We start from the raw sequence: 23,674 nt of genomic DNA on the forward strand, positions 1-23,674 counted from the left end.
GGTCGAGATGCCTACTGAGAGCCGCCCCACGAGTAAACAAACAAGCAGAGAAATGCTTCAAATGTTTAGGCTTTGGACATTTAGCAGGGGCTTGCAAAGGCCCGGACAGATCCGGGATGTGCTGGAAATGCGGAGAGACGGGCCATCTTGCGAGAGACTGCACGCAGAGGCCGAAGTGCTTGCTTTGCACCCCAGCGGAAGGAAACGACCATCAGACGGGTGGCTTTAAATGCCCAGCGTACAAGAAGGCGACTGCAGGCCAACGGTGATGGAGATGACCCAGATAAACCTGAATCACTGTGATACCGCACAGCAACTGTTGTGGCAGTCTACGACCAGGCCCGTAGCCAGGATTTTGTTTCGGGAGGGGCTTAAAAATTATTGCATAAATGTATTAATTCTGATGACTTGAAACAATCACTGGAAACTGAACGTAATTATGAAAAGTTCTTAGTGAAAACAATTCCAAAAATAAGACAATAGACACTAAAAACTCTAATAATATGTTGCCTGTTACAAGAAAGGCTATAGTGCATCGACGAACTAAATTTGATTATTTTTGATTTACAAGTTAGAAATTTCTCTAGTTACAAAAATGAATAGTCAAGAGCTCAAAGTATTAAGGGCTGCTTGAAAATGCTACGCTGCATGCTACGCTGCTTGAAAATGCTACACATTCGATACACCTTTACAATTTGTAGAAGACGCTAAATTGGAATGAGTAGAAAAATATCCAAAAACCCGTCTCATGAAACTTTACACGCATTTGCTAATCAGAAGAACGAAACCAACGTCAAGGTTGTCCCCATGAATAGGAATATATCAGTGTGAAATCAAAGTTTACCGTTGCAAAGAATGTCCGAACAAAGTGAATGTCGAAATTTGCTTCAAATCTTCTGATAAGGCAGGCGATTTGTAGATGCAGAAAATAGGTTCAACTCCTATTTTCATGATCAGGTTTCTTTCTACTATTACTAGCTCTTTGACTTCATCCGAAGTTTGCGTTAACTCGACTTTATGAAATTTTCAATTTAAATGATACTGATCATGTCGTAATCAAAACAATCCTGAAAAAACACATGTTTTTTTCATTTGACTCTCATAGGTAATGGGTTAAAGACTATCTTCGACAACATTATCAGGCAACTCAGAATAACTATCTTTTTATCTATTTAAGTTGATTCTTTTTAGGTACTTTTTATATCATTGTACTTATGAATTAAAAATATCGTAGACTGATTTTCCTAGATCCCTAAAACTATAGTAAAAGTCAAAATGTAAAGTGAGTGCAAAAACTACTGATTTCACTACAAAGCAAGAATGCCTTAGCTCTATTGACTTTTGACAATCTTGCAAAACCGTTGTAACTTGAGAAGATTACCTAGATTAAGTAAATATTATATTTGAACATTTTGGTTTTATTTATTTATTTGAAGGTTTTATTTCGGAATTCGTGGGGTTTTGGACAATGTCAAATATATATTTCAATGATTTAATCTACTAATGGAAACTACCCAGAATTTAATCTACTGAGCGAAACTGCTCAGAATCTATTCACAAATCGAAAGAAAATTACTTAGCACTGATTACTCAATGCTTCTAATTTACATAAAATTTGGTAAATATAACATTGATGACACCACCAAAATAACTAGAGACTATAAACATAGATAATAATTTCAGCATCACTTGCTTCCGACACATGGAAGAGAACACATCGCACTTGCACCTAATTTGCCGAGGCTTTCTTTTAGAGTTGTCTGTTTTAAATTACAGCAAATTATCCATTTCCTGTAAAACTTTTGCAAAACTCTTTGCCAATTCATTAAACAAATATGAACACTAATCTGTTTAGTAATAGGTTTGTTTGTGAATAAAAATAATTAGCTCTTGATTTTTTTCAATCATCATCAAGATTGGAAGAGATGTATGATTTCTTGAAGAAAGTTGTAATGTTTGTCTGATTACATGTTTGTTTTATCACTATTTGGGAAAAAGTTTCAATTAAAGTTGTTGCACCTAACGCAACGAAGACGAAATGAGAAGATCAGAGCGCAATTCGGAAAGAACTCGTGTTGAGTGTATAGTAAAGATAGAAGAGTGATCTTGAGTCGATTTAGATTGGTTGATTTTTTCCTCTCTTTGCTCTCTTATTTAAGATTATCTCTCTCATTTTATTCCATGACGAGCAAAAACGGAACGAAAGACTGTCACATACTTAAGACATGAAATCGAAACTGTTATCCCAACTTATTGACTTATAGATTCAATCAGTCCCAACATTTTAGTCCCTCTTCGTGATTGCCTATTATTTTACCACTTTTTGCCCGATCCACTTTTAAAAGTATTTTTTTTTTGCACGTTTGTCGAAGATATCACGGATTTACGGATTAACAGTGTATTAGTACGGAACGAATTACTCGTAACAATGAAATGAAGCGTTAATAAAAATGGTATTGCGTTAAAATGACGCGAAATGAAAATTTTATTCTCGGCTCAATCGTTCTCAGATAAATTGAAATACTTTTTGTGTAGCGCAGAGTAGTGTACAGAGAACAGAGTGTGCAGTGTGCACTGACCTAATACAGAAATTCAAAATTGTGTGCAATTCAAAAACTTATCATTTAAAAATAACAAACTGGGTCGTGGGTCTTTTATATATTTCCTTATGTAAACAATAAAAATAATATAACGAGTTTATGTGGTTATCCTACAGATCTCGCGCAAGCGCTTAGCCATTGCACGTGAAAACCTGTTTACGAGGCGAGGAAATATTTTTTTCCTCACCAACTATGTCTTGGGGGGAGTAGTTCATTTCTATCTCGCTATTGTACATTTCCGTGTCATCATCGTAGTTGCTGCCTTTATGTTCGCGAATATCTTCCTTGCTTTTCGCCCTCAATAATTGCCCTTCCAAATAGATTCCATTTCTCCCAAATGTGACATTAATCTGCGAGTAAGCGGTATCCGATCTTGTAGCGGAACATTCATTTTCTCATAGTCCATATACAGAAGGATCTTAATTATAGCATTGTCACACACAACCTTGTGCTTTAAGTTGTGCGAAATGAATGGTTTCGTCTGCACTAATTTGTTGAGCGCTAAATGCCTGCCATGGTAGAACTGGATAGAGCCGGTTTCCGAAAGTCTAATCTCTATTTACACCTTCAGGATGCGAATGATCAATAATTTTATAATCACCGCATTTGGCTGGAGCACCAATTCTTGCTTCTGCTAATCACTAATCTCGACAGATTATTACAGCTACAATTAAAGTAACAGTCTCTTGTATTCTTCAGACAAGGCACACAATATAAAAGTTACTTTTTTGTTGTTCGCTTCGCACTGGCTCGAGCAAAAGCATAAAGCACACTGAATTTAGTGACCATTGCCTTCGGTGGTTAGAAATAGCCTTCTTTAACTTTTTCTCAATAATTTGTTCAAACCAAATAAGCAACAAGTTTTGTTAAAAGTCACCGGTTTTTTAAATTTATTTTTGAAAAATTTCGGGGGGGGCTTTAGCCCCCTAGCCCCCCCTCTGGCTACGTGCCTGTCTACGACAGAAACTATGTGCGATGTCGCTTTGATCGCAGAGCCTTATCAAGTCCCCCCTAATAACGGTAACTGGGTGGCGGATAGATCAGGAACCGCAGCGATACAAGTAATGGGAAGATTCCCTATCCAAGAAGTGGTAGAACGTTCCTATGAGGGTTTCGTGATAGCCAAAATCAACGGCATCTTCGTATGTAGCTGTTACGCTCCCCCAAGGTGGACAGTAGAGCAGTTCAGCCTAATGCTGGAGCAGTTAACCGAGCAGTTGATCGATCGGAAGCCGGTAGTCATTGGTGGTGACTTCAACGCCTGGGCTGTGGAATGGGGCAGTAGAGTAACCAACACAAGAGGGTGTATCCTGCAGGAAGCTCTAGCGAAGTTAGACGTACGATTGTGCAATGAAGGCTCTGTTAGTACATTTCGGAGAGACGGGAGGGAGTCCATCATAGACGTCACATTCTGTAGTCCCTCATTGACGGCGAACATGAATTGGAGAGTATGCGAAACGTATACGCATAGTGACCACCAGGAGATTCGCTACCGTATCGGCCAACGGAACCCCGCGGCAGTACAGAGAAGGGTGACCGGCGAACGAAAGTGGAAGACGAAAGCCTTCAACAAAGACCTCTTTGTTGAGGCACTTCGGCCGAACGGCGGGACCGAGAACGTGGATGCGGCTGACCTAACAAGAAGGATTGTGGCGGCTTGTGACGCCACAATGCCGCGAAAACTGGAACCACGCAACAAACGGCGTCCAGCTTACTGGTGGAACGAGACGCTTAGTACGTTACGCGCTGCTTGTCTCAGAGCCAGAAGGCGGGCCCAAAGAGCAAGGTCGGAACCAGATAGAGAAGAGCATAAGGCATCGTTTCGGGAAGCTAGGGCCGCTCTAAAACGGGAGATCAGACTTAGCAAGTCAGAGTGCCACAAGGAGCTATGCCGAGAAGTAGACGCCAATCCCTGGGGTGACGCATACCGAGTCGTGATGGCGAAAATGAAGGGTCCAACGACGCCAGTCGAAATGTGTCCGAGCAAGCTGAAGATAATCGTCGAGGGTCTTTTCCCGAAGCACGATCCAACTATATGGCCACCGTCACCGCACGGCGAGGAAGAAGGAACAAACATGGATCGGCAAGTGACTAACGACGAGCTAGTAGAAGCATCGAAGCGCCTAAAACCAAAGAAAGCCCCTGGTCCGGATGGAATACCAAACGTGGTACTGAAAGCTGCGATCCTGGCATATCCGGACATGTTCAGGATAGTGATGCAGAAGTGCCTAAATGAAGGCAACTTCCCCGAAATGTGGAAGGTCCAGAAGCTGGTGTTGCTGCCGAAGCCAGGGAAGCCACCTGGCGACCCGACCTCGTACAGACCCATATGCCTGCTGGATACACTCGGAAAACTCCTGGAAAGGATCATTCTTAACAGGTTGACGAAATTCACGGAAGGTGAGCGCGGACGATCCAAGATGCAGTTTGGTTTCCGCAAAGGAGCATCGACAGTGGATGCAATTCGGATAGTGCTCGAGAGTGCCGAGAAGTCATCTAAACAGAAGCGAAGAGGAGATCGATACTGCGCTGTGGTCACGATAGATGTGAAGAACGCGTTCAACAGTGCCAGCTGGGAAGCCATCGCTGCAGCGCTGCATAGAATGAGGGTTCCCGACTATCTGTGCCAGATCCTGAAGAGCTACTTTCAGAGCAGAGTGCTACTGTACGAGACGAGCGAAGGACAGAAGTCATTGCGTGTCACAGCGGGCGTTCCTCAGGGCTCCATTCTCGGTCCAACCCTTTGGAACGGGATGTACGATGGGGTGTTAACGCTGCAGATGCCTAGGAAAGTGAAAATCGTAGGTTTCGCGGACGACGTGTCACTAACGGTGATGGGTGAGACACTTGAAGAAGTGGAGGTGTCGGTGACGGAGACAATAGACGCGATCGAGAGCTGGATGAACGGGGTTAAGCTGCAAATAGCTCACCACAAGACGGAGGTGTTGTTGGTCAGTAACTGCAGATCGGTCCAACGGATGCAGATCGACGTCGGAGGGCACGTGATTGCATCGAAACGTGCATTGAAGCAATTGGGAGTTATAATCGACGACCGGTTGAGCTTCAACAACCACGTTGATTACGCCTGTGAAAAGTCGGCGAAGGCAACGAACGCAATAGCGAGAATCATGCCAAACGTCGGCGGTCCGAGAAGCAGCACGAGACGTCTGCTATCTACTGTTTCGTCATCGATACTCCGATATGGGGTTCCTGCCTGGAGTGCTGCGCTGAAAACCAAGCGGAACCGTGAAAAGCTAAACAGGACATTCCGACTGATGGCCGTACGAGTCGCGAGTGCCTACAGAACAATATCGTCGGAGGCAGTATGCGTTATCGCCGGGATGATCCCCATCTGCATTACCCTGGCGGAGGACGTGGAATGCTATCAGCGGAGAAATGCACGTAACGCTAGGAGACAGGTTCGAGCGGACTCGTTGGCTAAATGGCAACAGGAGTGGGACAACGCGGAGAAAGGAAGGTGGACCCACCGACTCATCCCAAATGTATCGGCCTGGGTACATAGGAAGCATGGAGAGGTGAACTTCCATTTGACGCAGTTTTTGTCCGGGCACGGATGCTTCCGGAAGTACTTGCATCGGTTTGGACATGCTTCGTCACCCCTTTGCCCGGGTTGTGCGACCGTGCAGGAGACACCGGAACACGTGGTCTTCGAATGCCCTAGATTCGAAGAAGTTCGTAGGGGTATACCTGGTATGACAGCGGACAATATCGTCGAAGAGATGTGCCGTGACGAACATACCTGGGACGCTGTCAACAGAGTGGTCTCGAGCATACTCTCCGAGTTGCAGAGGAAGTGGCGTAGAGACCAACAAGAAACCGCAAATCGGGTTTCGAGAGAAATTCCGCCGCCGGGGAACTCTCCAACTGTGTAGACTAGGTCCACCGCCGGGGACCAGTTGAGTAGTGCGTGATGTAGCACCGAGTTGGGTCGTCGGGGCGCATGGGAACCGGACGTCAAGCTTCACCGGAATCGCTGAACCGACCTCGACATCCTTCCGGGTAGCTCGTGAGTAGGCTATATCCACCGCCGGGGATTGGACCGAGTAGACCGCGTCGCAGAGCTAGCAGTGGGTCGTTGGGGCGCCGGTGAACCGGAAGTTACGCTCCAACCGGAATCGCCGGATATACCTCAGCACCTACTGTATGGCCCGTTGAGTAGGCTAGATCCACCGCCGGGGACTAGATCGAGTAGATCGGGCGAAACGGAACGAGAGGAAGCCAAAGAGCTCATGAAATTGTGGTGCTAAAACAAAAGAAGAATCGGTACCGGGGGAGCCTCCTTCGCCGGGGAACTCTCCGTCGGCGTAAGCTAGATCCACCGCCGGGGACTAGACTGAGTAGACCGCGACGAAATACCACCAGTCGCAGGTCGTCGGGGCATCAGCGAACCGGACGCTCTGCTCCACCGGAATCGCCGAACTGACCTCGACATCTGGTTGGTTGGCTCGGTTTCGGGAGAACTTCTCTCGCCGGGGAATTCTCCGTCGGAGTAGGCTAGGTCCATCGTCGGGGACTAGACCGAGTAGTTCGCGAACAAGTCTGGTGCTCAAAGAGTAAACGGCGTTGAATGGTGCGAGAAGGGAGTTGCGGTGCTAACCGGCACAAGCGAGCCGCAGGGCTCGGTGAATTAGACAGTCAGAAGTTTGCCGCTCAGACTGTACTCGTAGGGGAGGAGTACTAAGCCTCGACTCACAGCCAGCTTTCCGACTGCCATGCAGAGCTTGCCAGTCTGTGTGGATGGTAGAGAATTGGTGGTGTGTAGAGGAGTGGGGCTGTCACCCTACGGAAGAAACGAACTAGGAAGTAGTTGAATTAGAGTGCGTGCTATGCACATAAAAACCCCTCCCCGAAGTAATGCCGTAAGGTAGTGCCGGGGAGGAATCAGGTTCTGGGCAAGAGCAGTGGTTTTTAGCGGGTCGGGTGATGGCAGCCCAAACCCGTTCCCTGACAATGGGGTTTTTGTACATTTTTCCTCACTCAGGGTTTTTCTGAAATTTTTTTTACTGCTCTCAAAAAAAAAAAAAAAAAAAAAAACATTCATACATACATACATACATACATACATACATACATACATACATACATACATACATACATACATACATACATACATACATACATACATACATACATACATACATACATACATACATACATACATACATACATACATACATACATACATACATACATACATGCATACATACATACATACATACATACATACATACATACATACATACATACATACATACATACATACATACATACATACATACATACATACATACATACATACATACATACATACATACATACATACATACAAACATACATACATACATACATACATACATACATACATACATACATACATACATACATACATACATACATACATACATACATACATACATACATACATACATACATTCATACATACATACATACATACATACATACATACATACATACATACATACATACATACATACATACATACATACATACATACATACATACATACATACATACATACATACATACATACATACATACATACATACATACATACATACATACATACATACATACATACATACATACATACATACATACATACATACATACATACATACATACATACATACATACATACATACATACATACATACATACATACATACATACATACATACGTACATACATACATACATACATACATACAAGGCTAACAGAAGGCTATTAAAAGCAGCAAGAGAGCGTGTTTCGACAACCTGTGTGAGAGTGCCAACGCGAATCCGTGGGGTGACGCCTACCGGATTGTGATGGCCAAGACCAAAGGGGGCTCCTCACCCCCTGAACGGTCTCCGGACCGGTTGGCAACGATTATCGAAGTACTCTTCCCGTCTCGAGCCACAAGCCCCTGGCCACCTGCACTACGAGACAGTGCGGGCACGGTCGAAATGGTGGCTCCAGCGACGAATGAAGAACTAGTGGCTAAATCCCTAGCAATGAACAAAGCTCCAGGGCCGGATGGAGTTCCAGACAACGCTCTCAAGGCAGCGATCATAGCGAACCCGAACATGTTCAGGCTAGCTATGCAGAGATGCCTTGACGAGTGCCGTTTCCCCGATAGATGGAAAAGGCAGAAATTGGTGCTGTTGCCGAAGCCCGGGAAGCCGCCAGGCGACCCATCGGCGTACAGACCAATCTGTCTGATCGACACGACTGGCAAACAGCTTGAGAGGATCATCCTCAACAGGCTCACCCCGTACGCGGAAGGTACGGACGGTCTGTCAAGCAACCAGTTTGGCTTTCGGAAGGGTAAGTCCACAGTGGACGCTCTCAACTCAGTGATAAATACTGCCGAGATAGCGATCCAACGAAAAAGGCGAGGTATTCGATACTGTGCGTTAGTGACACTTGACGTGAAGAACGCATTCAACAGCGCAAGCTGGGATGCCATCGCGCTCTCGTTACACCGGCTTAGCCTACCGGTGGGTCTGTACCGGATCCTGGAAAGTTACTTCCAAAACCGCATACTGCTATACGAGACCGATGCCGGTCAGAAAAGGGTTCCGATTACCGCCGGAGTCCCGCAGGGCTCGATCCTAGGCCCGGTGCTATGGAACCTCATATATGACGGGGTTCTGAGACTGAAGTTCCCTCCTGGGGTCAAGATCGTCGGCTTTGCCGACGACGTAACCTTGGAGGTCTACGAGGAGTCAATTCCTGAGGTAGAACTAACCGCAGAACATGCGATTAGCACGGTGGAGGAATGGATGAGCTCGAGAGGCCTGGAGCTCGCTCATCATAAGACGGAGGTAGTTATCGTCAACAACCGCAAGTCGGCACAACATGCAGTTATCCATGTGGGAGAAGTCGCGATCACTTCACAGCGAAGTCTGAAGTCTCTCGGAGTCATTATAGACGACAAGCTGACCTTCGGCAGCCATGTCGACTATACGTGCAAGAGAGCGTCGACTGCTGTTGCGGCTCTATCGAGAATGATGTCCAACAGCTCAAAGGTGTGCGCCAGTAGACGTAGGTTACTGGCAGGCTTTGCCGTATCTATCCTCAGGTACGGCGGCCCGTCATGGTCAAGAGCACTGAGGGTAACCGGTTACCTACAGAAACTGGAGAGCACCTACCGCGTGATGTGCCTCAGAGAGATATCTGCCTACCGCACGGTATCACACGATGCATCCTGCGTGATAGCGAGCATGATGCCAGTCGGGCTGGTCATTCGGGAAGATGAGGAGTGCTTTGAGCTACGTGGAAATAGGGGAGCCCGCGAGCGCACCAGGGTGACCTCGGTCGCCAGATGGCAGCGTGAGTGGGACAACTCCTCGAAAGGTAGGTGGACCCACCGGCTGATACCTAGCATATCGAGCTCGGTGGGAAGACCCCATGGGGAAGTTCACTTCCACCTGACACAATTCCTGTCAGGCCATGGCTGTTTCCGTCAGTACCTCCACAGGTTCGGGCACGCGGAGGTCCCAGTCTGCCCGGACTGCCCAGGTGTAGATGAAACTGCCGAACACATACTGTCCGTATGTCATCGGTTCGACGTCGAAAGAAGAGCAATGCTTGACGTCTGTGGCTGGGACACAACCCCTGATACCCTTATTCAGCGGATGTGTCAATCGGTGGAGAAGTGGAACGCAGTCTCGGCTGCTACCATCCAGATTGCCAGAAGGCTACAGGTAATCTGGCGAACCGAGCAACAGACGAAGGGCACGGCTAACTAGTGATTGGTTAGCTGGAGCGAAAAAGGCCAAGCGCAAAAAAGGGAGTGAATGGTCTGTTCATGCCGAGGCAGGTTTGGCACAGCGAATGGCAACCGCGTAAGGGGTAAACCCAGCCACCCCGAAGCAAGACAGAAGAGTGAGTGTATAGGCGTATAAGTGGACTGCCTCATGCCAAGACGGGAGGGTGGTAGCGTAGTATGTTGGGACTTAGCTATCGATGCCTCATGGCGTGGCAGAGGAGTGAAAGGGTGAGCATCCAAGTCAGTCTCACACGGCATGTTAAGGGTGAGCATAAAAGTCAGCCTCACAGGTATGGTAGAGGCTAGCACAAAAGTCAGCCTAGCAAGGAATGGAAAAGGTGAGCACACAAGTCAGCCTCGCATGGTATGTCAGAAGTGGGGCCTAAGAAAAATGTCCCACATGGGATGCCAGGGGGAGTGACAAAGGTACAATAGAGTGGCACGATTGAGAGTGAATCAGGTGATAGGGTGAGCACCCAAGTCAGCCTCACATGGTATGGGTGGGGCGAGCACAAAAGTAAGCCTAGCAAGGAATGAGTAAGGTGAGCACACAAGTCAGCCTCGCATGGAACGTAAAAGGTGAGCACAAAAGTCAGCCTCATGTGGGAGTGTTTGAGAGTGAATCAAAGTGCGATTGAGAGAGCACCCAAGTGAGCCTCATACAGGATGTATGAACGCGTGAGTGAGAGTGAATGAGTACATTTAGTACAGCCATCCCCCCAGAAGTAATACCGAGAGGTAGTTCCTGGGAGGAATGATGGCGGAGCCCAATTGAGTTTAGTCGGTATTAATGGCTGATCACCATTCGAGTCCGACACGCCCCCAGTGCACCCCGTGTGGTAGATTGGACCCTACCAATAGCACGTGTACTGGGCTAGGACATAAAGGTCTTCTCCATTGTAAAAAAAACATGCATACTTACATACATACATACATACATACATGCATACATGTGCCAACCGGCACATTAGGATCGACACCAGTAAGATCCTAACGTCCATAACAGTTTTTGCAACCGACCGAGACGGTTGTGCCTCCAGGTGGAAGGATTTGTTCTCGAGAGAGTGACGGAGTGCGAGACGCTGTATGCGTTATTGTGGGAGAGAGAGAGAGACCAGTTTGTTAAGTGTGAGTCGACAGTTGATACGTCGGAGGCGTGGTCAACGGCATCCTCGACAAGTGGTGTTTTGACAGCAAACCGCGGGTAGACGAATTTGCCTACCGCGGTGGCAGAGATCGACAGTGATCGTGCCTGTACCCACAGAAAAAAATATAGTGTATTGGTGTCGTCGTACAATTCTAATCGACGAGAGGGAAGCGTCACAGGTAGACCCATTTGCTCTATTTGTCTACCGCAGAAGTGGTACGACGAATAAGGAAAACAAGTGGCACTGAAAAGTGCCGCATCGACAGTGGGATTTTCGCAGCAAGCCACAGGTAGCCACATTTGTCTACCGAGGTGGTGGAAACGGAGAGAGCGCGCTTGTGGTGGTGATACCGACGAGCAGCTTAATCGGAGAGAGTTTTGAAGTGTTGCAGGTAGGACTATTTCTCTACTGAAGAAGCAACGCGACGAAGAAGAACAGCAGGTGTCACATTGTCAAACAACGGGCACCGAGTTTACAACGTAACACATGAGGTGTGTTCTACAGGTATAACAGGTATATTTTTCATTCCTTCTTGTGATAGTTTTTCTTGCTAGGTAAAATGGATGAAGAGATGGGAGAACGAGTAACAGACCCTCCCCCTAAGCCTTATGCTGAAAATGTAAATCCGACTAGAATTAAAATTTACCCAGAGTCGTCAACGGGACCATGGATTGTATTTATTAGGCGTAAAGTAAAGGCGCTAAATATTATTCAAATTTCTAAAGATTTGACTTCGCGATTCTCGGATGTAAAAGAGATCGTCAAAGTCAATAAAGATAAAATACGCATTGTCGTTGGTAGTTTCAAACAAGCCAATGCAATTGCTTCTTGCGAGCTTTTTACGCGTGAGTATAGAGCGTATATTCCTTCAAAGGAAATTGAAATTGATGGGGTCATCACAGAATCGAGTTTGACTGTTGATGACTTAGTTAAGCATGGGGTTGGTCGTTTCAAAGACACCATACTTAAAGACGTAAAAATACTTGAATGCAAGCAATTGCATTCAGTATCACACGAAGGAGATAAAAAAGTTTATCGACTGTCTGACTCATTTCGAGTGACTTTCGCTGGGTCTGCGCTGCCCAACTATGTCATTATCGATAAGATTCGTCTCCCTGTTCGCCTTTTTATCCCTCGTGTAATGAATTGCCTTAATTGCAAACAGCTTGGCCACACAGCCACTTACTGTTCCAATAAGGCACGGTGTGGCAAATGTGGGGGTTCTCATCAAGAGGATACATGTAATGAAAATTCAGAAAAATGTTTAATGTGCGGAGAAACTCACATGAGGTCCCTGCATGCCCCATTTATAAATTGCGTGAGGATAAAATTAAACGATCCTTGAAGGAGAGGTCTAAGCGCTCCTATGCAGAAATGTTGAAAAATGCTACCCCTAAACCCACCTTCTTAGAAAACACTTACACATCTCTATTTTCGGAACAGTCTGACTCTGACGGAGCGTGCGAAGGTACATCATTTGTTTTACCCGGAAATTCCAGAAAAAGAAAACAGTCTTCTTTTCCCAAGCTGCCAAGCAAGGGCCTTAAAATTTCTCCACCAATAGATAAACTGCGCCCAAAACCGAAAAATTCCGATTCAAAACCGAAATCAATTCCGCCCGGTTTTGGGAACGTACAATCCAAACAGAACACCATTACTGGTAATAATAAAATTTCGACTTCCTCTGAGCCTCAGCCAGGGGTAGGATTATTGAAATTTTCTGAAATTGTTGATTGGATTTTTAAAGCATTCAATATTTCTGAACCACTAAAGAGTATACTTTCAGCTTTCCTCCCAACAATTAGAACATTTTTAGAGCAGCTGATTGCTCAATGGCCCATCCTTGCAGCGATTGTATCTTTCAATGGGTAATTCACCTCCTCCAATGAAAGATTCCATCACTGTTTTACAGTGGAATTGCAGAAGTATCATACCTAAAATTGATTCCTTAAAAATTTTACTGCATAATTTAAAATGCGATGCTTTTGCTCTATGTGAAACATGGCTTACCTCAAACATTAATTTCAACTTAAATGATTTCAACATTATTCGCCTAGACCGAGACACCCCGTATGGAGGAGTGCTTCTAGGAATTAAAAAGTGCTATTCTTTCTATAGAATTAACATCCCCTTGTTTGCGGGCATTGAGGCTGTAGCTGTCCAAACGAACATTAAAGGCAAAGACATGTCTATCGCTTCTATATATATACCTCCCAAAGTTCAAATTGGACAACGTCAAATTTTTGAGGTAGTGGAATCCATGGCTGCTCCGCGTCTGATACTGGGAGACTTCAACTCGCACGGAGTATTGTGGGGTTCCCTCTACAATGATAATCGATCCTCTTTGATTTACAATGTTTGTGACGAATTTAATATGACAGTTTTAAATACTGGCGAAACAACACGCATCCCCAGACCTCCTGCACGTCCAAGTGCATTAGATCTATCTCTGTGCTCGACATCACTTCGGTTAGACTGCACGTGGAAGGTTGTACCTGATCCTCACGGTAGCGATCATTTGCCAATCGTTGTTTCAATTAACAGTGAATTAGGCCTTACGAATTCAATCAATGTTCCTTATGACTTAACACGAAATATTGATTGGAAAACATACGAAACATTAATTTCCACTTCTCTTGCTTCGACAGAAGAGCTACCCCCTACCGAAGAATATGAATTCCTAGCGGGTTTAATTATTGAAGCAGCAGAACAAGCCCAAACGAAATGCAATCCTGGAATGACAATAAATAGACGGCCCCCTAATCCTTGGTGGGACAAAGAGTGCTCTGATGCATATGAAGCTAAACAAGTTGCCTACAAAGAAATTATGAAACAGAAAGGGGGTATACGTGAGAACTTTGAAAATTATTTCATTTTGCAAAACAAATTTGACAGTATACGTCGTGCCAAAAAATCTAGTTATTGGAGACACTTCGTTAATGGCTTGTCAAGAGAAACATCAATGAGTACTCTTTGGAACACAGCCAGAAGAATGAGGAATCGAAACGTGACTAATGAAAGCGAAGATTTTTCGAATCGTTGGATATTTAATTTTGCCAAGAAAATTTGTCCCGATTCTGCTCCTGCGCAGAAAATCACTCGCGATGCTCCCACAAGTAACGATTTCATAGATTCGCCTTTGACAATGATGGAATTCTCAATTGCACTCCTCTCATGCAACAATAATGCTCCGGGACTAGACAGAATTAAATTCAACTTGGTGAAGAATCTGCCTGACCTAGCAAAAAGACGCTTGTTGAATTTATTCAATAAGCTTCTTGAGCAGAACATTGTCCCGCACGACTGGAGACAAGTGAGAGTTATCGCTATTCCAAAACCGGGAAAACCAGCCTCCGATCATAACTCGTATCGACCGATTGCAATGTTATCCTGCATCAGGAAATTGTTGGAAAAAATTATCCTACGACGTCTCGACAATTGGGTTGAGGCGAACGGCTTGCTATCAGATACCCAGTTTGGTTTTCGGAGGGGAAAGGGAACGAATGATTGTCTGGCGCTACTTTCGTCAGAAATCCAACTAGCTTATGCAAAAAAAGAACAAATGGCGTCTGTGTTCTTAGACATAAAAGGAGCATTCGACTCTGTTTCCATTGATGTTCTCTCAGAGAAACTACATCAATGTGGTCTTTCACCAATATTAAATAATTATTTATACAACTTATTGTCAGAAAAGCACATGCATTTTTCATATGGCGATTTGGCAACATTCAGAATAAGTTACATGGGCCTCCCACAAGGTTCTTGTTTAAGCCCCCTTCTCTACAATTTTTACGTGAATGATATTGATCATTGTATTGTCAGCCCATGCACTCTAAGACAACTTGCAGATGATGGCGTGGTTTCTGTTACAGGACCAAAAGCCTTAAATTTACAACAACCACTGCAAGATAGTTTGGATAATTTATCAAGTTGGGCTTTGAAGTTAGGCATCGATTTCTCTACGGAGAAAACAGAGTTGGTTGTTTTTTCAAGGAAGCGTGATCCAGCTCAGCTTCAGCTTCAGTTGGTTGGTAGAACGATAGCCCAAGTCCTGACTTTTAAATACCTTGGAATTTGGTTCGATTCTAAAGGCACATGGGGAGGCCACATTAGGTATCTAATAACGAAATGCCAACAAAGGATAAATTTTCTGCGAACAATAACTGGATCATGGTGGGGTTCTCATCCAAGTGACATGATAAGATTGTATCAAACAACAATACTTTCAGTAATGGAATATGGGTGCATCTGTTTCCGTTCAGCTGCGAACACTCACATTATTAAACTGGAACGGATACAGTATCGCTGTTTACGAATTGCCTTAGGTTGCATGCAGTCGACCCATACGATGAGTCTTGAAGTACTAGCGGGAGTTCTTCCTTTAAAAGACCGATTCTGGGATCTTTCTTCTCGTTTACTTATTCGATGTGAGGTTATGAACCCACTGGTAATTGAAAATTTTGAAAGACTTGTCGAGCTTCAACCCCAAACCAGATTCATGACAGTGTATTTCAATCACATGTCACAAGAAATAACGCCTGCTAGGTATGTTCCCACATACGTCAATATACTAGATATTCCTGAATCCACTTTATTCTTCGACACGTCCATGCAAGCAGAGATTCGTGGAATTCCGGATCATCTACGCTCGCGGGAGATCCCTAAAATATTCACAAGTAAATATCAACACATAGACTGCCTTAAAATGTTTTACACTGATGGGTCACGAATCAGTGAGGCCACTGGTTTCGGTATTTTCAACAATAATTTTTCAATTTCTCTCAAACTTGCAGAACCCGCCTCTGTTTATACAGCGGAACTAGCAGCAGTTCACTATAGTTTGCAAATAATTAATACTTTACCCCCGAACCATTACTTTATCCTCACTGATAGTCTCAGCACAATTGCAGCTCTACGCTCAAAGAGGATTGATAATCACGATCCATTCTTTTTGGGGAAGATACGAGAATCTCTGAGTAACCTGACAAGAAAATGTTATAAATTTACCCTAGTGTGGCTCCCCGCCCATTGCTCTATTGCGGGCAATGAGAAAGCTGATAATTTAGCCAAGATTGGTGCACTAGATGGTGAAATATATGAAAGACCCATCGCTTACAATGAATTTTATAGCGCTTCTCGACAGAGGACACTTGCTAGTTGGCAAACATCTTGGGACAATGGAGATATGGGACGATGGCTACACTCAATTACCCCTAAAGTATCAACGAAGGCATGGTTCAAAGGATTGGATGTAAGTCGGGACTTCATCCGTGTGATGTCTAGGCTCATGTCCAATCATTATACTTTAGATGCGCATCTCCGTCGTATTGGGCTCGCTGAGGGTAATCATTGTGCTTGTGGAGAAGGTTACCATGACATTGAGCATGTTGTTTGGTCCTGCACTGAATATCGTGAAGCCAGATCACAATTAGTAGATTCTTTACAAGTCCGAGGAAGACCAATCCATGTTCCTGTTAGAGACATCCTGGCGTATCGCGATCCTCTATACATGGAACTTATCAATCATTTTCTAAAAACAGCGTCTGTCAAAATTTAATTAAATTCATCTCCTCATACTCTCATCCAAGGCTAATCATTCACCAATTAAAGGAACCTAGAATATTTAGTTTTTAAATTTAGACAATAACAGAAAAAAAAGTAAATAAATACACCCGAAAATACTAGATCAGTATGAAATACAACAATGTAAGGAAAAAAGCAAACAATAAAGTGATTTCAGTGTTAGTTTTAGACAAAGTACTAGTATAGTTAAAATTAGTCTTAAGGATTTTTGTAACGTGCTATGTAAAAAAAGAAACTGGCGTAAAAAGCTATTGCAAATGCCGTGTCAAATAAACGTATGAAAAAAAAAAAAAAAAAAGTAAGATCCTAATTACGGCATACTGGCGGCAGAACACGGATGTGAAAAAGGATTTCATCGAAATTATCTACGGACCGACAGCCACGCCATTCCACTACCCTAGTAAGGATGGGTGACACTTCCCCGAAACGGCGAGTGGGCTAATGGTGCTGGCTGCCCCCCGTCCCAGTAAAACTTTGGTAGGTCTCCAAGTACGTTCGAAACCCGCCACCTTAGCTGGTGCAAGTAGGCTCAGTTGAAGGCTCCTGACTAGCGCCGATCCGGCTCTGAACGCGGTACCCCATGAAGGACCGCGTCAACCCTTGCATGCGACCTCACTTCTCGCAAAGGTAACCATGGGATCATGTGAGGCGACTACTTATTACGGGCGTAGATAGCGGCTTGGAGTTGGGACCCAAAAAGCATGCAAGAAGACAAAATCAACAAAAACAACAAAATTTCTAACGGAGCAACTGTGGTGAACCCGTTCGCCAAAGGTGGGCTAGCGAGGTCACCGACCCAGCATAACGAACAAGTACAACAGCAAGTGCAACCACAACAGCAGCAGCAGCGAGAGCAGCCTAGCGAGTCCATACAGAGCACGAGCGGCAACAAACCAACTGGACGCCAAGGAAAGCTAGGATTTCAGGTGCGCACACCGAAACCAAGCGTTACCCAAGAAGACCAGCAGTCTGGGTTACCTAAAGTGACGAAGTTGAGGCAAAAAATTGATGAACTCTACGAATTCGGGAAAAGCAAGGGCAACATGCACGGACATATCAAGGATCTAATGATTACCATCAAATCCGCCGTAGCAGCAGCCGAATGCGAACATATGGCGTTACTAGAGCGAGCTAAAAACGCCGAAAATGCGCTGAAGTTCTCAGCGATAGAAGAAGCAGAAGCCTATGAGACACCGAAGGGCGGCCGGGATTCTCGTTCTGTGAAAAGAATAAGGGAAACGCCAGGAGAGGAGGAGGAACCGAAGAAGCCCAGGAAGGTCGGTGAAGGACAGCGAAAAATCCGACAATCGCAGAGTGAATGGCGTACCGTAGAAACAGCAGAAGAGAGGAAGAAAAAACAGAAAGAAAAGGAGGAAAAGAAGAAAAAGAAGAAAGAAGACCTTCGGCCACGCCAGCAGAAGCAGAGAGGAGACGCTCTAGTCGACAAAGTAAACGAAGGCGTGACGTACGCTGCGATCCTCAAAAGGGTGCGAGATGATCCCAAGTTGAAGGAGCTGGGGGAGAACGTTATAAGAACCCGGCGTACTCAGAAAGGCGAAATGCTGTTCGAGCTGAAGAAAGATCCATTGATCAAGAGCTCGGCCTACCGGGAACTTGTGGCAGAAGCGGTGGGAGGAGAAGCGAATGTGAGAGCATTAGTTCAGGAAGCAGTGGTCGAGTGCAGGAATCTGGACGAGATCACAACGGAAGACGAAGTGAGAAGCGCGCTAATAGAGCAAGGAAACCTGGAGAGGGAGCAGATATCAATAAGATTGAGGAAGGCGCACAGTGGCACACAGACAGCAGTGATACGCTTATCGCCAACCGCAGCCAACAAGCTTATGTCGACCGATAAGATCAAAATCGGGTGGTCGGTGTGCTCGTTGCGATTGATCCCTAGAGCCACTCAAGAAATGGAGAGGTGTTTCAGATGCCTGGGTTTTTGGCCATCACGCAAGAAACTGTAGATGCCCCGACAGATCTGATCTGTGTAGAAAATGTGGGGAGAAGGTACACATTGCTAGAGACTGCACAAAGCAACCGAAGTGCTTGCTCTGCACAAATGAGGTCGAAAAAGACCACATGACGGGAGGCTTCTTATGCCCAGAGTACAAAAAGGCGAAGGCAGGCCAATAATGATGGAGGTTACCCAGCTCAATCTCAATCATTGTGACATTGCACAGCAACTGTTGTGGAAGTCACCAACAGAAATGAAGTGCGACGTTGCAATTATTGCAGAGCCGTATCGTGTCCCTCCCGATAACGGTAACTGGGTGGTGGATAGTGCAGGGATGGCAGCAATCCAAGTGATGGACGGTTTCCCTGTTCAAGAAGTGGTGGATAGCACACACGAAGGTTTCGTGATCGCCAGGATAAACGGCGTATTCGTGTCTAGCTGTTATGCTCCTCCACGGTGGACACCAGAGCAATACAACCGGATGCTGGACGCATTAACTGACTCGTTAGTCGGGCGAACGCCGGTTGTTATAGGAGGAGATTTCAACGCTTGGGCCATGGAGTGGGGTAGCAGGCTGACCAACGCACGAGGTTACAGCCTATTGGAAGCACTGGCGAAGCTGGACGTAAAGCTGTGCAATGAAGGTTCCGCTAGGACATTCCGTAAAGACGGTCGGGAGTCCATCATCGACGTAACATTCTGCAGCGCGTCGCTGATGGATGGCATGAATTGGCGAGTTAGTGAGCAGTACGCACATAGTGATCACCAAGCCATCCACTACACCATTGGTCGGCGAAATCGTACGGTGACGCAGAGAGTGAGGACTGGCGAGCGGAAGCGGAAAAAAATGAATTCGACAAGGACCTTTTTGTGGAAGCACTTCGTGCTGACAGCACCACTCCAATTCCGAGTGCCGATGAGCTGTCGGAAACAATAGTTAGGGCATGCGATATAACAATGCCGAAGAAAATGGAGCCGAGGAACTACCGGCGTCCGGCGTACTGGTGGAACGAAAGGCTAAGCATCCTCCGGGCTACTTGCTTAAAAGCCAGAAGACGCGTTCAGAGAGCAAGATCTGAGGCAGTCAGAGAAGAGTGTAAGGTAACATTCCGGGTGGCTAGGGCCGCTTTTAAACGTGAGATAGTGCTAAACAAGTCCACCTGCTACAAGGAGCTGTGCAGAGAAGTAGACGCTAACCCCTGGGGTTATACTTACCCTATCGTTATGGCCAGGATCAAGGGTCCAATGACGCCAGTCGAAATGTGCGGCGACAAGCTGAAAATTATCGTGGAGGGCCTTTTCCCGAAGCACGACCCAACCGCATGGCCGCCTACACAGTACGCAGATGCAGATGGTGGAAATGCAGATGACAATCGGGTTTCCAACGACGAGCTCCTTATAGTGGCAAAAGGGCTGAAAGCGAAGAAAGCTCCCGGACCGGATGATATCCCCAACGTGGCACTGAAGACTGCGATCCTGGCGTTTCCGGACATGTTCAGGATAGTCCTACAGAAATGCCTGGACGATGGCTACTTCCCGGATAGATGGAAGATCCAGAAGCTGGTGTTACTGCCAAAACCAGGGAAACCACCAGGAGATCCAGCATCGTATCGGCCTGTATGCCTGCTGGATACTATTGGTAAACTCCTGGAAAGAGTCATCCTCAACAGGCTGACGACCTACGCTGAAAGTGAGAACGAACTATCGCAGAGACAGTTCGGTTTCAGGAAAGGAATATCGACGGTGGACGCTATCCGCATCGTCATCGCGAACGCGGAGAAAGCATTGAAGCAAAAGAGAAGGGGTAATCGCTACTGCGCCGTGGTAACGATAGACGTGAAGAACGCGTTCAACAGTGCTAGCTGGGGAGCCATCGCCGTAGCGCTGCATAGAATGCGGGTTCCGGACTATCTGTGCAAGGTTCTGAAAAGTTACTTTCAGAACCGAGTACTGGTCTACGAAACGAACACGGGGCAGAGGTCGATTAGGGTAACGGCGGGAGTACCTCAGGGCACCCTGGAATATTATGTACAACGGAGTGTTAACACTGGAACTGCCCAGGGGAGTGGAGATCGTCGGCTTTGCAGACGATGTTGTCCTGACGATAACGGGCGAGACCCTTGAGGAGGTGGAGATGCTGACGGCAGAGACAATAGGCATCGTGGAAACCTGGATGGTTAACGTCAGGTTGCAGCTGGCTCACCACAAGACTGAGGTAGTGCTGGTTAGCAATCGTAAGCAAATCCAGCGTCTCGAGATCAGTGTCGGGAGACAATCCATTCCATCGATGCGCGCGCTGAAGCACCTGGGTGTGATGGTTGACGATCAGTTGAATTACAACTGCCATGTCGACTATGTATGTGAGAAGGCTGCGAGGACAACTAGCGCATTGGCAAGGATCATGCCGAATCACGGAGGGGCAAAAAGCAGCACGAGACGTCTCGTGGCGAATGTCTCATCCTCAATCCTGAGATATGGCGTACCGGCCTGGGCTGCTGCGCTGAACTCAAAGCGGAACCGGACGAAGTTGACAAGCACTTTTCGCCTAATGGCTGTTCGTGTCGCAAGTGCGTACAGAACGATATCGTCGGAGGCGGTATGCGTAATTGCCGGGATGATTCCCATCTGCATCACTCTGGCTGAGGACGTAGAATGCTACCAGCGGAGAAATGAACGTAATGCAAGGAGATTGGTTCGAGCGGACTCGTTGGCTAAGTAGCAGCAAGAGTGGGATTACGCGGAGAAAGGAAGGTGGACTCACCGACTCATCCCAAATGTGTCTAATTGGGTACATAGGAAGCATGGAGAGGTGAACTTCCATCTGACGCAGTTTTTGTCCGGGCATGGATGCTTCCGGAAATACCTACATCGGTTTGGACACGCTTCGTCACCCCTTTGCCCGGAGAGTGTGAACGTGCGAGAGACACCGGAACACGTGGTCTTCGAATGCCCCAGATTCGAAGAAGTCCGAAGGGGTATGCCTGATATAACAGTGGATAATGTCGTCGAAGAGATGTGCCGCAACGAGCATATCTGGGACGCTGTCAACAGAGTTGTTACGAGTATACTCTCCGAGATGCAAAGGAAGTGGCGAAGGGACCAACAAAGTAACGACATTGATTAGAACGCCGCAGTGGAACCACAAATAGGGTTTTGGGAGAAATTCCGCCGCCGGGAATCTCACCGACGGTGTAGACTGGGTCCACCGCCGGGGACCAGTTGAGTAGTACGCGATGTAGCACCGGGCTCGGGTCGTCGGGGCGCCAGCGAACCGGACGTCAGACTCCACCGGAATCGCTGGACCGACCTCGACACTCTACCGGGTAGCTCGTTAGTAGGCTAGATCCATCGTCGGGGATTAGACCGAGTAGACCGTGTCGAATAGCCAGAAGTGGGTCGTTGGGGCGCCAGTGAACCGGAAGCTACGCTCTACCCGGAATCGCTGGATGGACCTCAGCATCTGCTGGCTGGCCGTTGAGTAGGCTAGGTCCACCGCCGGGGACTAGACCGAGTAGACGAGGCGGGGAGCTTAATGGCTCACATAAACGTACGTCGGTATCGGGAGCGGTATGCCGCCGGGGAATTCACAATAGGGCTGATTCGGCGCCGTGCACTACCCGACAGAATAGTGACGAAAAGGGGAGCTAATTGGCTCACGAAACAAACACCGGTAACGAAAGAAATTCCGTTGTCGGGGAACTCTCAATCGGAGCAGGATAAGCGGTAAAGCTGGAAGATTTCAGTAGAGCTAAAGGGCTCAAGAAAGCGGGTATCGGTGTCGGGGGAAATTCCTCCGTCGGGGAACCATAGGTCGGAGTAGGATGAGTTCACCGTTGAGCACTATCCAAGCGGATCGTGATGAGGCCGGGAGCTGAATGACTTACGGAAACATGAGCTGAATGGCTCAGGGAATCAGCACCTAAACGGCTCACCACAGGGACGAGAAATAAACGGCGACGTAATGGATGGAGACAAGAAGCAGGAGAGGAACCGAGATTTAAATCAAAGCTCATAGGTCGTGCCACTCCATGAACCAAGCGAGGCTCCGAGATAGAGCAGCAGAAAGAGGTGCGACTGCATATTTTGCCTTCCATTTGAGACTTGGTTTGAGAAAATCGGTTCAGTCATCACCGAAGAACTGATGTGACCTTAATTGTGGAATATACCCGGACTTCCGGAATCGTCGATAGTGGACAATATATTCAAAGAATGTTTGATTGGCAATCAGTGGTCTAGATCTGCGATTAGAAGTAATTTGGTGACCATTTCAATAGTTTTTAGCCTCTGAGGTATTACGATTGTACCGATTTATATGGGAAATTCCAGTGTATCCTTACTAACACCCCTGTAACTCCGGAAGCAAGAGTCAGAACCGAATGAAATTCAGCAGCAGTCAATGGTATTACTGTATCTTTCATTTGAAATAAAGTTTGTAAAAATCGGTAGAGAATTCGTTGGGGAATGGGTGTGATATTAGCTAAGGAACTTGTCGGATTCCCCGGGGGCGTCATGAACCGTCATAGGTGGCCAATGTGGTCAAAACTGCTTTGATTGATCATTAGTGATCCAGATCCGTGTGTAACATTACTCT

The 23,674-nt window shown here is 46.3% G+C and overlaps 1 protein-coding gene across 1 annotated transcript in view; it reads left to right on the top strand.

The window, feature by feature from the left end:
• The first annotated feature begins 17,759 nt into the window (after nucleotides 1-17,759).
• The window catches only part of LOC131696090 (uncharacterized), a 38,692-nt gene continuing 32,777 nt past the window's right edge, over nucleotides 17,760-23,674 (top strand). The window contains exons 1-2 of the mRNA XM_058984626.1: nucleotides 17,760-17,769; nucleotides 17,901-18,440. Coding sequence (XP_058840609.1) covers nucleotides 17,760-17,769; nucleotides 17,901-18,440 — 550 coding nt within the window. The remainder of the gene's footprint in view (nucleotides 17,770-17,900; nucleotides 18,441-23,674) is intronic.

Source organism: Topomyia yanbarensis, chromosome 1 (assembly GCF_030247195.1).
Source record: "Topomyia yanbarensis strain Yona2022 chromosome 1, ASM3024719v1, whole genome shotgun sequence".
Classification (NCBI taxonomy): domain Eukaryota; kingdom Metazoa; phylum Arthropoda; class Insecta; order Diptera; family Culicidae; genus Topomyia; species Topomyia yanbarensis.